General features: G+C 42.0%; 1 protein-coding gene across 1 annotated transcript in view; it reads left to right on the forward strand.

The window, feature by feature from the left end:
• Positions 1–17,944, forward strand: part of FAM13A (family with sequence similarity 13 member A) — a 188,941-nt gene that overhangs the window by 66,103 nt on the left and 104,894 nt on the right. Inside the window, exon 7 of the mRNA XM_026660523.2 lies at positions 15,780–15,952. Within this exon, the coding sequence (XP_026516308.1) occupies positions 15,780–15,952 (173 nt within the window). The remainder of the gene's footprint in view (positions 1–15,779; positions 15,953–17,944) is intronic.

Raw genomic sequence — 17,944 nt, forward strand, 5'->3', positions numbered from 1 at the left:
GAGCATGTGGGCAAGACTCACCAGCCAGACACCCAGGAAAGTATTCTCTGTAGTAACTCAGATCCCACCCCATCTAACATCCCATCACAGGCCATTGGGCATATTTACCGCTAATAGTCAAAGATCAGTTAATTGCCAAAATTAGGCTATCCCATCATACCAACCCCTCCATAAACTTATCAAGCTTAGTCTTGAACCCAGATAGGTCTTTTGCCCCCAGAACTGTTCCAGAACTTCACTCTTCTAGTGTGTTCAGCAGCCTTTGCTGCCTATACTAACCTTTCTGGTGGTGTGCATGAATCTTGGTAAGAAGAATCGGACGACTAAGCTTTCTCTCACTTCCTTCAGACTCACATGGTGTTGTGTTTTCTAGTTGAAAACTTGATCTGTATTAACCTCTTCAAACATGCTTTGTGTGTATATTTTTAACATAATGTCTACAGTATTTTAAATGATTGGTCAAGTTATTTTCTTAAATATTCTCAGGATTTAGGCCCCACTTCAGCAGGATGTTAAGCACATGCCTAACTTTACGCACATGAGTAATCCCACTGATGTCAATAGGGTACTTGTTCTTAAAGTTAGGCATGTGTTTAAGGACTTTGCTGAATTGGTGCCGTAGTTGTTTGGGGAAAATGCCACTATAGTTCTAATTTATTTGGTTAATAAAGTATCCTGGGGAATGAGTGACACTTGTAACAGCCTATGTTGGGAGAATGGAAATGAAGTCTGGTAGATGTGCAGAATCAAGATTGGCACTTGCTTCTGCATACCGGGATGTTCTGTAATGTGTTCTGTCGTGTAATGAATCAGGCCCTGAATTGTTAGATACAAATAGTACTTGAGAGGAGATGGCAACAAAGGGGAGGATAATTTTTTTAAATGAATCCCCAGATTTTCAATCAGAAATTTAGTTCCTCCATCCTGGGATGGAACGGGTGGGGGGGTCTCCGGACACAGCGTCCTCATGACTTTGCTCCAGTCTCCAGGCAAGTCTATAACTGTCATGAATGGCTGTGGATGTTGGGCTGGGAGGAAGGTTGCTACACTGCACAACCTTTGAGGGAGTATAATGCAGGAAGAAATTGAGATATCTCTGGGAGTTCTGTAAGGGACTTAAAGGATGCTGCTGCCCCAAAAATGTGTCCCTCCCCCACCATCTGGGAATAAACAAATAGGAACAACATGAAGTTCTTGCAAAAATCTGTCTTAAAGCAGAACCTAAAATAGTTTATCTTGAATGACCCAGGTGTTAAGCTTATAGGTCTGTGTATATGTGATTTGAAATCACATCAAAACTATTGATCATTCAAATGGAGTGAATATGTTTGCATCAAGAGGCACCAGTGGTCACATACAAGATGTAGGTAACTAGGCAGGTGGCTCATTTCCAAGTTACTTGATTAGATAAATTGGGTAAGTCAAGTTCAGTGAGAGCGAGTTAGTTGTCCTACAGGTGAGACATGCATCTTGCTAAGGCTCCTCCCACTTCTCCAATTGTTGTTCATGAAGCAGAAATAATGCTGATAGATAGATTGCATGTTAAAATATACAGCTTACACTGATAGCTAATTGAAGTGTTTTAGGCAAAATCTTAGACTAGTGTTAAATTAAAATAGCATTCTGCAGGTTCTAAATCAGTCTGTCTTGTCTCAGCTTTAGCCAAAAAAAGAGCCTTTACCTGTTCAGTGTAGTGGTTAGGCTAACATACATCAACCTGCAATAAGAAGAGTGTCTTTGCAACAGATTAGATTGGTAATATGTGGAGCCCCTCAAATAATATATTCATCTGTCTAGGTACGTATATGGTTCCTATCATCGTAGTATCAATTCACTTTTACATTTTTAAGATTGCAGTTTCACTTGTATAAACCATGTTTTGAATGTATTCGATTTTGCAACCAGGAGAGTGCTGTTTTAATGAAATACTAACTGAAGGCATATTTTTGTGTATGCTATTTTAAATTATAACTAGCTGATGTTATTTCTACTTTATTTTGATTGCCTTATTCTGACTTCATCTTTGTTTAAATGTATATAATTATGAAGTTATCCTAACTATATATTTACGTGGATGTTTAACTTGAGATACTGGAGAGTATCTTTTTTCCTCCCTCAGAGGATGAGGGAAGGTCTTTGGTGAAGAAGGATGATCTGTATTAGGATCTGCATCTTTATTGCGTGCCAATGGAGATATAACTAGATATCTTCACTGCCTCACTCATAGAATACTTGTAATCCCTTGTGACTCTTCGTGCCAACTGGCCAGGAGTACAGAGAGGGTGTATAAGGGCTACAGGGGGTCTCCTGGTTCTGGTGTATACATTCTAGTTCACCAAAGACTGTCATATGAGGTCTCAAGAAGAGCCAGTGTCACCCTGGTCATCAGTATTAGTGTGAAACGTGTGTACCAATGGTGTGTAAGACATCACTTATGTACACTGAAAATTCTGTTCTTAAAGTCTGTGGCTAGGGACCGGTCTCCAGGAAAGGTAAGAAACGGGATTTCTGTGAGATAAGAAATGTTTATCTGCTTACGTGTTGTATACATTCAAGCTGGGTCTCCTCTCACCACTCTGAACCAAATGCTAATGAAGGACTGTGAAAACTTCAGAATGATAAAAGTAACAGGAGGAGGGGACCTAAGTTGTGATGCACATCAAATATTTGATCTAGTATAGTTGAGGGGCAAAGAAGACACCCTATCATCCTTCACATAAGTAGCAAATGGATAGTGAGTTTGCTTCATGAAAGAGGGGTCTCAGCCAGGCTTGGTTGAAAACTCTGGAGAGAAATTTGGGTGAGATAAGTTTCTTTAGACAGGAGGTAACTTGTTAGTTAAGTTTAGTCTCTAGAAGCATGTTAGATTTTGTTTTTATATGTAACCATTCATTTCCAATGTTCTTATTCACTATCACTATCACTTGAATCTCTGTTCTTTGATAATAAACTTATCCTTGTTTTCACTATAAATATATCTAAGTGCTGTGATGTTAATCAAAGTGATAATCCTAAAATGAATTTTACAAGCTGGTATGTTTTGCTCCTTTATGAACAGGTGGTCTGGTAATTCTGTGAGTGTCCAGTGGATAAGGGGCTGGATGCCACAGGAAATGTTCTGAGGACTCAGAGGTTGGTGTGTGCCTATTGCTGACTCATACAGAGAAAGCAAGGCCCGTGGGGACCTGGAAGGTAGTGTTTGTGTTGCCAGGAGGCTGGTGGTTTCAGGGAGTTGACCCATAGCAGGCACAGACAAGATTTCCTTATGCTAAGGGCAGGTGATGGTTAGGTGTTCTCAACCCTGAGTACCTCTGGGGAGCATCACAGCCTCCTCTTTAGGAATACAGAAAGCTAGGATTTGCAATACTCCACCACATCTTTAGTCTATAATCTCTGTTAACTTACCTCTGAACTTGGCCAATGTCTGATGCTTCACAGGAAGATGGAAAAAACCCCATAGTGCACCTAGCCAGTTGTGAAATACTAACAGTGGGGACTGCGAATTGATGCCTTCCTGAATGGTCAGTTTATGCCCCAAGGGGAGAGATTAAATTATCCTTATTTTAGCTTGAATCAATACGAATTTTTATATTGGCCATAAAAGTATCCGGCCTCTTTTAAAGTCCAGATACAGTTACTGACTTCTGTGACTTTGCTGGGACAGTGAATGGCTGAATCCAGTCCGTATGAAGTGGTATTTCCTTGTATTAATTCTAAATGATCCTACAGCTAATTTCACTCTGAGGCCCTTTGTTTTCAGCCCCTCACACCTGAACCAGAGCCGCATCCTGCTTTCCTTTCTGTGTATTCAGCACAAAATCAATTTGCATTTCAAGTCATGAAATAGCTGTCTCTGGATTTAAAATATAGGTGTTTTTATTGTCTTAAACAATACATACAGTAAAATGTATGTAGACAGACACGCCCTAGCTCTGCTTGAGCTAGGGTGCTAAAAATTACAGTGTGTCCATGGCAGCATGGGCAGTGGCTTGGGTTAGCCACCCAAGTACAGTCCCACCTGCCACCCTGGTATGCACTCAGGCGGCCAGCCTGAGCCACTGCCTGGGCCACGCAGCCACTCTGCTAGCACGTCTTGTTTATCTGACTTGGGAATACAGGCGCCGGCTTCCTGCAGGCCCCGGGTGCTCAACCCCTCCCCACCCTGCTCCGACCCTGCCCCCACTCACCCTCTTCTCCCAAGCACCCTGCCCCACCTCTTCCCACCCACTTCCGCCCCCTCCTCCGAGCGTGCCCTGTCCCCGCTCCTCCTCCTTCCCCCCTAGCATCTCCTGCATGCTGCAAAACAGCTGATTGAGACAGGTGGGAGGTGCTGGGAGGGAGAGGGAGGAGTTGATCAGCGGGGCTGCTGGCGGACGAGAGGCACCGGAGGACGGGGGGAGCTGGTGGAGTCAGCACCTATGCTTGGGAAGCACCCTCCCCCCTGCTGTGAACCCCTCCTGCACAGACCCACCTCTTAATATGCAGCAGCATGTGCACTCCTCTATGAAAGTCTCCTTCCCTCCAGAGGGAACCATTGCTCACCTTCCTGCTGTCCCGCTGGGATAGCTAATAGCAGTTGTAGCACAGTCTTTCCATAGAGGGTCAGGCATACGCCTGTCTTTGTCATGTGTCATTTGAGGTTCAGCTTCATCAATGAAAAGGTTATCAGCAGACAGATGTTAGACATTTCACTTTTCCCTAAACAAGCTTTGCTGTTTGGACTGTCCTTGAATTTATCAGTATCTCTTAACATCAAACAAGGTTAAGTTGTTTACTCATTTAGAAAGATTTCTGTTCTGTGGTTCAGCTTGGTGTGAAGCTTATGCACTAGCTTTAATTCTTGCAGGAGACAGTCCCCATTTGATAGAGTTAACATCATGCCAGAAAAAAACCCAACACTTTTCTCCGGTGCAATCTAAAGCAACTCCGAATTTTAACAGGATTACTGTGTACTGGTGAGTGGGAATGCAGGAGATGAATAACAAGCATAGAGAGGTTAACAACTTTTGTGGATGGGATGGTGAACATACAGAATTTTTTAAGGCATCTCCCAAAGCAAAAACAAGTGGCCTTAAGCCAAAAATCAGAAACACTCTGCTGTGTCCAAAGGTCAGCCCGAGGGAGGCAAAATTTTAACAGGATTACTGTGTACTGGTGAGTGGGAATGCAGGAGATGAATAACAAGCATAGAGAGGTTAACAACTTTTGTGGATGGAATGGTGAACATACAGAATTTTTTAAGGCATCTCCCAAAGCAAAAACAAGTGGCCTTAAGCCAAAAATCAGAAACACTCTGCTGTGTCCAAAGGTCAGCCCGAGGGAGGCAAAACTATTGCCTACACAAGAAGTTATTTGTAATTAATGAGGAATGGTTTCTTTTCTTTTTTTTAAGAGTAGTTACCTGCACAAACTTTCCCTGTGGTGCTAGTGTTGTCCTGTTTGTGAGGAATTAAGGGTACATTTGGGATTGCAGTAAATCTTGACCCGTACAGAGCCCAGCAGTGTGGCTCTGATGATCTGGAGGAAGGGGCTCCGTGCAGAGAGAGATTTGGGGATGGGACAGAGACGTACATGGGCAGGAGTTCAGGCCAGGACTGGCAGACCAATTAATCCCACCATGAGAAGGCAGAGGTTGCTAGTGCTGACATCTCAGATTCATTACCCTCCCATCTGTTACCAGATTTGCCCGTTACTTTGGGGTATGCTCATTTATTAGGGTTACTGTTCTTGGGGGTGGGGGTGTTCTGTAATTCTATCAATGTACTGCTTGTGTCACGTGTGTTTTCATACGGAGCTCTACTTCTGCACGTTCCCTCACAATAGAGCTATCCTGCAGGACCTAGGTTCCCCAGGGTTGGGGTCTTCCAGCCCCAGAATTGGACGAACACACACACACACACACACACACACACACACACACACACACACAGAGCGTGTCTGAGAGACCAGGTTAATCAGCACTCCCAAGCTGACCCTTTATATGCCCTTGCACTCAGCAGGCTGGGTCGAGCAGCACTTCCAAGCTGCCACCCTCATATGCCCCAGGTTCAGCATGTCCCTATCCCCACTTTCATGTTACAATTGTTCTGGTAGTAACCCACTTGATGAGCAAACCCCAGAGGATTTTTGGCCGCTGCAGGGATCTTTAGCTTAGACACAAGGAGCGTTGCTGCAGAGCAAATGAGGAAGCCAAAAAACACCCATGAGGGGAAGAGAGAGAGAGAGAGAAGCAACCAGCTTAACCATGAATATTATTGCCAAGTAATAACCATAGGGGAACCAAACAAACAAAACAGTTATAATATTAAATCTAACTTAAATTTGATTATAAAAGTCAGGTTTAGAAAACGATGACTGATCACACAAGTCAGGGTCAGAAGACTATACATAGAAAGAGAGAGAGAGAGAGACATGGGTTCTCATCACTCCATGAAGCTTGAATCGATCGGGGGTCCCAGGTGGTGGTGGTAGCTGAGGGTCCGGAGTGCTGGAGACAGGCAGAGCTCCCAGCACGATCAGTCAGGAGAAGATGAAGTCGCAATGGAACTGATGCAGATTTTGGATCCAGGCATCAGAGCACTTACTTGAGCGTGGGTAGGGATTTTTGTAGGGAAAGAACAATGGTTCAACGGAGAACACTAGATTTGTTTGTGGGTAAACTGATGACTCAGGGAGTATACCAAAGTTGTTTTGTTCAGGCTACACAATAGGAACTGATCATTCCTATGGGCGGTGTTCCTTTGAGGAAGCTTACAATGCAATTAGGCAGCTTCAGTATTTTGGATACCAATAAAGGATTTATTACTGGAATTGGTCTGATAACTACTGAGCTGGATGTGTGCAGGTGTGGGTTCATTAACATCTGGAGCAGAGATCCCCCATCGTGCAGTGGTTCCCTGCTTTTCTGGTCCCAGAGTTCAGTGTGGTTCTTGCCTTGGAATCTCTCTGTTCTCTATTCTGTATGCTAATGGCAATGCCTCCCTGTCCCATCTCTGATGCAAATGAGGCTAGGGGAGTTTCCTTAATCCTGTCACCCTGGTCTGGAGGGGTTTAGGTGTGTCTCCCACCGCCTTTTCATTGCTTTTTGTAAGCCTTTCTTCTGATCTGCTTTGGTTCAAGCAGAGGCTGGGAAGCGGGAGGTCTTTCGTGAGTCAGACAGGCTGGGTACTGCGCCCTGGTTCCCCAAGAACATAGAGCTGCTTTCATTGTATACCTCTTGGATTTCAGTTCCTAACCAGCCCTAGCTAGCCCAGGGTGTAGAACTGAGACTTGAGGCAGCAAGATGGTATTCCCCTCAAGCAGACGAGGTCTTACAGGAGAAGTGGGGAACTGTTGTCCAGCCCAAGGTAGTTTTTCCCCACGTCATGCAGGCAGTGTTGGGTTTGCTATGCCAATGTAAAAATCAGTAGCTGAGCCTCTGGCTCTGGACTCTGTGGCAGACAGGGTGTGTGTGTGTGTGTGTGTGTGTGTGTGTGTGTGTGAAAATTCTCACTAAACTGCAGTTCGGTACCAACAAACCCACAAATCCTCACTGAAAATAAATGTGTGGAGTGACGGGGGGAAGTTCATTGAACAATAGTCTAATGAGTCCTGCTGCCGTGCCAAGGTGGGGCCGTTATGGGCAATGCCATCCTCCTTGTGTACTGATTGGAGAGCACTATGTCACTTTGTGGTTCCTCCACTGTTACTCAGCCTGTCCCTGGAACACGACTAGGATATGAGCAAATGGCCAGCGGTGCAGGTGCTCCTCTCCGTTGCCAGTGCTCACTCATCTGCATGCCTCCCCAGTTCATGCTGAACCTCCTGAGTGAGGGTCTTCTGTTCATTTCTTTGATGCAGTATCCTGGGTTCTTCTTATTGTTGTTATGTTACTTTTTTCATAGATTCACTAAAAACTGTAGTACCGGATAATCGGCACTGTGTCTTCCAGCCATTTATCTGGATGAAAGAGGTTCTAAACCCCTAGTAACCTTACTGAATTAAAGGGAGTTGCTCCAATTTTACACTGGTGTAACTGAAAGCAGAATTTGGGCCAGAAAGAGTGTAAAAAAAAATGTAGTGAGGTCAGATTTAAGTAGGGTTGCTGCTATTTGTGTGTTATGTTGCAGGGCAAATAACCACAATACTATGGTGTTGTGTTACAATGTTGTGATGTTGCTAGGTTATAAGTAGTATGGACTAGAGAAAGAAGCATTCCTTTTTTCCCTCCCTTTACCTATTCGGATTGGTGTGTTGTAATTGTGCAATGAAAATCCTAGCCTAAAATCTGGTCTTACAAGCATAATTGTCCCTCAGAGTTTGTGTGTGATACATATATTGGCTTGTAGCAGTGGCATTATATAAGTGATCCCAATACCAACACTGTAAAGGGGGGGGGGAACTTTAGGAAAGAATAAAATGATTCACTAGGATTTTTTTCCCTGCTATGGACACCTGAACAATGAATCCGTTTTTATTTGGAAAGCCTCAAGATATCAAAGGATTTACAAGTCATGGTGTTACAGACCAAGGGGTTTGAACAGCTCTAAAGAACTCAGTCTGACGCATAATGTCTTGCCAAAAGGCCCTCTTTTCATTACTTTTAATAGCATTGTGTGAGGCAGAGTCTACAGATGAAATGTCTGGCAGAAATATTCTGTGGCTGCATTGATCATGAACATAAGAATGGCCATACTGGGTCAGACCAAGGGTCCATCTAGCCCAGTATACTATCGTCTGACAGTGGCCAATGCCAGGTGCTTCAGAGAAAATGAACAGAACAGGGCAATCATTGAGTGATCCATCCCGTCATCCACTCCCAGCTTCTGGCAATCAGAGGCTAGGGATACCCAGAGCATGGGGTTGCATACCTGACCATCTTGGCTAATAACCACTGATGGACTAACCTTAATGAACTTATCTTATTCTTTTTGAAGCCAGTTGTAGTTTTGGCTTTCACATCATCCCCTGGCAATGAGTTCCACAGATTGACTGTGTGTTTTGTGAAGAAGTACTTCCTTTTATTTGTTTTAAACCTGCTGCCTATTAATTCATCAGGTTACCCCCAGTTCTTATGTTATATGAAGGAGTAAATATCACTTTTTCTCCACACTGTTCACGATTTTATAGACCTCTATCATATCCCCTCTTAGTCGTTTCTTTTCAAAAATGAAAAAGCCCAGTCTTTTTAATCTCTCCTCATACAGAAACTCTTCCATACCCTTAATCATTTTTGTTGCCCTTCTCTGTACCTTTTCCAATTCTAATATGTATATTTTGAGGTGGGGTGACCAGAACTGCACACAGTATTCAAGATGTGGGCGTACCGTGATTTATATAGTGGCATTATGATATTTTCTGTCTTATTTATCTATCCTTTTCCTAATGGTTCCTAACATTGTTAGCTTTTTTGGCTGCCGCTGCACATTGAGCAGAGAGTTATCCACAGTGACTCCAGGATCTCTTTTTTGAGTGGTAACAGTAAATTTAGATCCCATCATTTTGTATGTATAGTTAGGATTATGTTTTCCAATGTGGATTAATTTGCATTTATCAACATTGAATTTCATCTGCCCAGTCACCCAGTTTTGTGAGATCTATTGGTAACTCTTCGCAATCTGCTTTGGACTTAACTATCTTGAGTAGTTTTGTTTTGTCTGCAAATTTTGCCACCTCACTATTTATCCCTTTTACAGATCATTTATGAATATGCTGAACAGCATTGATCCCAGTACACATCCCTGGAGGACCCCATTATTTACTTCTTTCCATTCTGAAAACTGACCATTTATTCCTACCCTTTGTTTCCTGTGTTTTAACCAGTTACTCATCCAGGAGGGGACCTTCACTCTTATCCTATGACTGCTTATATCGTGTACTTATCAGTTTGCCTACAATTTGTTAAGGGCATAAGGGGAACTTTCTGCTACTTCCTGGCCTTGGATCACTAATCCCCATATCTACACGGCATGTTAGTCTGCTCTGTTTACACACACATTAATTTATTTATTTATTTATTTATTTCCTTATTCATTATAGTGTTCTAGTAGAATTGTTTACATCTTCGAGAGTGTAATTCCTGCTGCCCCTAACATGGAGCTGTATCTTAAAGTCACAACTGAGCCTTGTATTTTGCACAGAATAATGTGTGTGTGTGTGTGTGTGTGTGTACACACATAAATGTAGAATAACAACAATTCCATTCAAATTTATGATTTTATTAATTGCATGGAGTTTTCTGCTGCTGTGACTTGAATGGAGTTGTTGTTTAACATTTATATTGTGGTAGCACCTAAAGGCCACAGTCAGGTTGGTCCTCATTGTGCTTGGCCCTGTACAGACATAAAACAAATGACAACAGCCCCCACAGCCTCAGGAAAGTGAAGCCTAGGAGTGCCAGCTTTCAAAGAAAAATACTCTTGCCACATTAAGAAAAAATATTGCCACTGAGAGGTCATTTCTTCTTCCCCTGATGAGTTTAGTGGCTACGTAAGTGTGTTTATTTTATAATGCTGTGATTCTAGTTTTAACTGTGATTTTCAATAGTTTTCTTCTTATATGTTCATTAAAAACCAGATAATTATGAGCCTGGTATTGCAGTTCTTAAAATGCATGAGGAGCCCCTTTGAAGCCCACTGGCTGTCCGGGTAAGTAAGAGGCTCTTTGCATTTGTAAGGATTGGAGTATCAGGCCCATATCCTCTTGCTCTTTGAAGTACAGCAGAGCAAATTCTGTTCTATTTAAGGCTTATAATAATGGCAAATTCTTTATATTTCATTCAGTCATCAATGTTTATAGCTTTCAAAGCAGCACAACCAAATGATATCTATATCAGCTACCGGTAATATATATACATCTCATCATGCTACATAAACTATAGTAGCATCAGGGATATCTGGATCAATAAGGCACTCCACGTTGTCAAAAAAGTATCCAACAGGCTTAATGAACTGGAATCCTCACATCCCAATACCCCTCATACTGGCTTCAGACACCCCCCGTATCTCCCAGAAGAACACACAGTTTCACTTTTTGTTTCCTCCAGTCATCTCAAACCAGTCCAACCTGCAGTATGGAGCTTCTAAGAGCCAGATTCTGAACTCATACATCTATGCACACAGCCCCACTGATTTCAATAGAAAATTGCTACTGCGTGAGATGGGGTGGCAAAATCTGGCTGTAACATTCCAAAGGTGAAATCCTGGCCCCATTGACAAATGGGTCCTATTTACCCCTGGCAAAATGCCTATTGACTTCAGGGAGGCCTAGGTGTGCAGTCTAGAGACTGTAAGCCAGAGACACTGAACAAATGCTCTTTCACTTCGTTTATCTGTTGCTGAATTCACTCTACCTCTGGTGCATGTGACATAAATGGTAGATCAGGGAAAGGTCACTCTGCCTGACGTGCCTGTCTCTTCTCAATTCATCTTAATCCCACCTTCCTCCTTTATTCCCGTGGCGTCAGTCCCATGCTCATGCAGGAACAAGGGTAAATGCTTCTTATGGTCATCTGTACCCTTATTTTATCTACTGTAGAAACTTAGATCATGCCAGCTTCAGGCCTTCTCTCGTGCCTGTGCATACACATGGTGAAACGGTGGCCAAGTGATGTGAAATTATACCTGCTTACAGTGGAAAATTGAAAGCCTGAGATTTCCCTTTTTAGTGACCCCCTCCACTTCCACACAGGCCTGCACCGGTATACCTGGGTTTCTCTTTGCACTGACATCTCGGATACATTTACAGGTTTCATTTTACATGAGGAAAATAATAATGCTGTATGAGGCACCTTGCTAATCCCTGCCTTAGTCTGAGGAGGGCTCCAACAGCCACAGGCAACACAAGCGTTCCCCTCTCAGCCCATGCAGGCTTGGCTGTCTCTCTGCAGGTAAGCAATAGGTACACTCCAACCTCCCCCTGCACCCCAAGCATTCTGAGCATGCCCTGGAGTGTTTGGCCCCTCTTCCACTGGACACTCAGAGAATTTGCCGATCCACTACTTCCAAAGGACCAGTACACACCAGCTTACCAGTTACTCCTCAGGATCACCACTCTGCTCATCACACAGCACATAGATACATTTACCGTAAAAAGAAGAATTTGGTTTAAAAAAGAAGCAAGATTTGAGAAGAAGCAAGTAGAATTAATGGAAACAAATGGTTACATATATAAAATAAAATTATAACATGTTTTCTAGAGCCTAAACTTGCTTAGATAGTTATTGTCATATCACATAGAGCAAAAGCTTACCCAAAATCCTTCCAGTGTATTACAGCCAGACTTGGCTGTGGTCTCACGTTCATGAGATAAGTCACACTGTCCCCTTGCCTACTCAGTGGAAAGATCCCATCTCTTTGCAATCCCAGATATATCATAACAGTCCTTTGATCTTATTATTTGTAAACAGGACACGCTCTACTCATTGTTCTTTCCTGTGACCTCCTTCTCTTGTTGACCTTACAGTCTTTTAATTTGTATCTGGCTCCACATGCAGATAGGTTTACATTGTGGGACACAAAATGCACACTATACAGTTGACCAGACACAGAGAGAGAAGCATGTCCTATCCCTTGCCTGACCAGAATCTCTCCACAGCATGTCACCTCCTGGTGACCTACTTTTAACTTCAAGGCTTTAAGAACTTAATTTCCAGTATAGATACCTAACTTCATAAATATTACTGGTACGTACGTTTCATAATGACTAGCATGACCAGTGCATTCCTGGTTCTTGGTAAAGACCTCACATGCCACCTTTGCCATGCTACTATGTAGACATCAGACCCAGAAGATCCCTGTAAACCCCTGTGCCCTCTGCCAGTTGGCACCAAGAAGTTCCTGGGTCACCCGGAGGATGGTAGGAATTGTCTCCTGTGTACCTGTTGGAACAGGACCTCTCCATTGCTCCTCTACTGTCAATTTCATACCAGCCCCAGCACCTGCAGCTGCATCACCACCAATGGTCCTGAGATTTTGGACAGTGTTCTGACAGTTTAAGAAATTCCCCAAAAGTGAGAGTCACAGGCCAAAAGCCTGAAACTGGGTAGATATGAGTGCAACTATTATGATCCTTTTCATAAACCTATTCATAACCAATTTCCAGAGACATCTATAATTCTCTCTTATAAATCTGAGAATCTCTATTAGATCACCTCAGAGTTATCTTATGCAGTGTTGTTGTAGCTGTGTTGGTCCCAGGATATTAGAGAGACAGGGTGGGTGAGGTAATATCTTTTATTGGACCAACTTCTGTTGGTGAGAGAGACAAGCTTTCGAGCCACACAGAGCTCTTCTTCAGGTCATTATGAAATGACCTTCAGGGCCTGAAGAAGAGCTCTGTGTAAGCTCAAAAGCTTGTCTCTCTCAGCAACAGAAGTTGGTCTAATAAAAGATATTAGCTCACCCACCTTGTGTCTCAGAGATATATTGTTGTTATTCAGAACAGACAGGAGTGTCTGTAATATAAATTCATGGAGGTTAAGTCCATTAATTTCTATTAGCCACGATGGGTAAGGAATGGTGTCCCTAGCCTCTGTTTGTCAGAAGGTGGTGATAGATGGCAGGAGAAAGATCACTTGATCATTACCTGTTAGTAGGGTGACCAGACAGCAAGTGTGAAAAATCGGGACGGGGGTGGCGGGTAATAGGAGCCTATATAAGAAAAAGCCCCAAATATCGGGACTGTCCCTATAAAATCGGGACATCTGGTCACCCTACCTGTTAGATTCACTCCCTTTGGGGCACCTGGCATTGGCCACTGTCAGTAGACAGGATACTGGGCTGAATGGACCTTTGGTCTGATCCAGTATGGCCATTCTTATGTTCTTATGTAACAATCAGGGTCCAGTCACCTAAAGGGGAGAACAGAAGGTTTAAACCCCCCAAATAAGCAGCTAAATCGATTGTATCCAATGCTAATGTACTATAAACTATATTGAGTAAGGTCTTTTATGAAACCGTATATTGTTCTGAACTTGATGGTCGCTGTAAGATATGTGTACAGACTATGGTTATAAATCTATGTATTTGTGTATATATAAAACTGTACTCCTAATCCGTGGGACAGCTTCAGATCCACCTCACAGCAGGGTGGTGAAGCAGTCAAGAAGAGAGAAGCATCTCCCAAGCCAGATGTTTACACACAGCCAACTTCAAGTACCCCTCCATTATCCAGCACAGGAAATGACAATGAGGGACCATTAGAGTTAATGTGAAGACATTGAATCAGCTGAGAATTTCCTCACATTTCATACCTATAGTGACTGAAGAAAAATACTGCAACCCCTTTTAAAATGGAAGGGGTTGGAAGTGAAATCCATCCAGAAACTGAGGGACAGCCTCTAGGCGGGAGGCTGGGTGTGAACATTGGTTCCTCCCCCTCCCCCCTCACTCCCCCCCCCGCGATAGACAGGAGGTATGCTTGCTGGGAAACTGTGCAAATACAATAGTTAACTTGTATTAGAAAAAAATATTTTATCTACTATGGAAGTGTAAAATCCGAGGATGCGACTTTATATTTAGTTTCTGTGTAATTTGTATGTGTTTGCTTCCCCATATTATTTCATATGTGAATCAGTGGATTTTCTATTAAATAAACTTTTGTTTTTTTATTCCAGGCAGGTTTCTGGTGTGTAAATTGTGGGGAGTATGGGGAGCCAAAGTGACGTGATAACTGGGGGGCTGGTTTCACGCCATCAGCGGTGATGAACCAGAGGGGAACTGTCCGAGTGTCTGGTAGTTAAGAACTCGGAGAGCACAGATATGGGGAGACTTGGGACTAGAAAGGCTGTTGGCGTCACCCTCCAAGGGGTAACTAGACTGGTGGAAGCCAGAGTGAGACCTTGTACTTGTGGGCAGGATACTGGTGTCAGGGATCTGAGCCATAGCAACACAGAATTAAGACACCTTAAGGTTACAGGGCAGGCAGTGACAGAACCCCTTACAGGTCAGGGTGATTTCAAAAACATCACAGTGGCTTCATAGCAAAAGTTTTGGCAACATAAAAATATAAATCCCTTTCCTCCCCAAGTAACAGGTGTTCCATATGTAATTACTTCAAGAAAATCCATCTTTTCCCTCCTTTTACACTTAATTCCTGCATGACTTCTATCAATTGCTGTCCCCAAGAACTAATATTTTTCCTGTGTTGTAACAATATTTTTCTTTCGGTTCCTGTTTATACTTCCTAACCTTTCCAGTCCAAATTCCCCATTTGGATGTGTGTGCGCGTCACCTGTCCAAGTCAGTGGGAGTCATGCATGGACATATGAGTGCAGAATTCATCACTGAGAGATTTTGTCCAAAATTAAACCATACTATTTTTGAGCATCCTTGTCGATATATTTATCCTGGGGAGCAGACATGCAGTATGTATTGACATTAACTGCAGTTTAAAAAAAAATGAAGTATGAGCTGTCCTAACAGATTTAATTCCTTTGCTAGTATTTCCTATCTTTTACAGTCTATTTTTCCTATTGATCTCAAGGAGAAATAATTAATTTGTCTTTTTGTCATCTATGATATCCTACCATCATGTAGAAAATAACTTTCCAGTGATTGCAATTACCTTCCTTTGGTTAATTTCCATGATGATCAGCTGACACATCTTTTCTGTCTTTATTTTGTTTAATTGTTTTCATCTAGTAAAAGGTTTGGTTTATATGTATTTTATACAAATGTTTTGCAGCCTGTCATTCTTTGTTATTTATACACTATTCTAACATGGCTTTCTGCTACAAATTAGCTGGAAAGGTTGCTGTGCCCTCCTTTCATTTTCATTTTGTTCTTTCTTTTCCTCTCTAGATCACAAAGTCCACGAGGGAAGGATCTGTACAGGAACGCCTCTTGCCACAACCAGAGTTGTCGGATGGAATTCCTCAAGTCAGCCTCCGATTAACTGACAGTAGTGCATGTTTGGAGGAAATGGATTTACCAGATGAAATCTCTTTCATTAACAGTGCTGCATTCTTCTCCAGGTTAGTGCTCCTTTCTTTTCATAAAATATATCTGTGGATGTGTTTATATTCAGAGTATTAATATATAGCCAGGACATAAAGCAGGTGTGTAGCTTTGTATCAGTATTGTAAATGCTGCTGATGCTCAGATTTTAATCTTAAAGCAGCCAGTTCCTTTTACATTAAATAGGGCCTGCGTCATGTTACCATCTGCATGGAATAAAACATTATGCTACATGCCTAACTAAGCAAGGGGACCATAATTCACCCAGATTCCCAAATGCCCTGACACTCTTTAAAATGCGGTTTAAGACATCCATGATTTAAGACTAATGTATTTCTAGGATACTAACTGTGAACTATGGAAAATATTCAAATATACTCTTAAGAAGAGGATACATCCCATTTTCATAATGTCTACAATTTTATGTTTCATAGGCATGTGAGGGCAATTTTTAAGCACTCCTGTTGTGAACCAGTGAAGAGGGAAGAAGGGTAGCTTAAAAATACTTTTAAAAAATAAAATTTCTCAGCCATACTGTAATAAAAGGGCATCAATTCATTTTTTGCTTTTTTCAGTTTATTACATTAGGTTTAATATTGAAACAGATTTCACTAAGTGGTAGAACTTAATCCCATATTGCTTTCTTTATATACCATTACCTGGCAATCCAGCTCTTTTCTTTATTTATACACATGTTCATGCACACATGTACCTACTCTTATGGGACACGTATGCATAGGGCTAAATTATTAAAAACATGCATGCTCCAAATGGAGTAGTGTGTGCAAACAGATATTCAGATGCATATATAAAAAGAACACACATGTTTGTTCCCCATAAAAATTTGCATGCATATAAACCTGGCCTGTTTTGTAAAGGATTGTGATCAAGAAAGCTGTTACACATTTGAAACTGTGCTGAGAAATGTAGATGTGTTTCTGGAATAACTGAACACACAAACTGATGGAAGGTTGGTCTTGCCGCAGGCTTCCTATGTGACTTAATCTTTCTGTGCCTGAGTTTCTCTGTTAGTAAAATGGGATAATAATACGTACTTGGCTTATAGGAAGGTTTTGAAGCTAAATTCATTAAAGTTTTTAAAGTCACCCTTGAATGGAAGGAAGTACAAAATATTATAATACTTTAAAAAAGTGGTCAATATGGTGCCGTGGTTTCTGAGGCTGCTGTGTAAATGTGAGCACACTGAAAATGTGTATATATGTACATTATATATTACATCTGTATGTGTCTGCGCACGCACACACAGGATGGACGATGCTCTGGGAATGAATGAGTTGTGTAGTGCAGTGGTTCTCAACCAGGGGTATGCGTACCCATGGGGTACAGAGAGGTCTTCCGGGGGTACATCAACTCATCTAGATATTTGCCTAGGTTTACAACAAGCGACATAAAAAACACTAGTGAAGTCAGTACAAACTAATATTTCATACAATGACTTATTTATACTGCTCTATATACTGTACACTGAAATGTAAGTACAATATTTATATTCTAGTTGATTTATTGTATATTTATATGGTAAAAACGAGAAAGTAAGCCATTTTTCAGTAATAGTGTGCTGTGACACTTTTTTATTTTTATATCTGTTTTTGTAAGCAAGTAGTTTTTAAATAAGATGAAACTTGGGGGTACGCCAGACAAATGAGACTCCTGAAAGGGGTACAGTAGTCTGGAAAGGTTGAAAGCCATGGTTGTAGTGAACGGGGCTGTTGTCTGTAGGTCTCCTGTCTCAGCTTGTAGAAGTTGGAAGATGTGCGGTGAATGAGGCATCAAACTGCAGGAAGAAATAGGATGGTCTTGTGGTTAAGGCTTTTCAATGCTATGATGTAAGTTGAATGCCATGATACATGTTGAATATTGTAGAATTGAATTCTGTCCCTGCCTCTACCACAGAATTCCCGTGTGGTGATGAGTAAGTACTTACACCAGATTTTCCCAGGTGATCACCAATTGTGAGTTCTGCATTTTCTGGGTGCCAAACTTGAGAC

This window comes from Terrapene carolina, unplaced genomic scaffold (genome assembly GCF_002925995.2).
Source record: "Terrapene carolina triunguis isolate 2854851 unplaced genomic scaffold, T_m_triunguis-2.0 Scaffold789, whole genome shotgun sequence".
NCBI lineage: Eukaryota > Metazoa > Chordata > Testudines > Emydidae > Terrapene > Terrapene triunguis.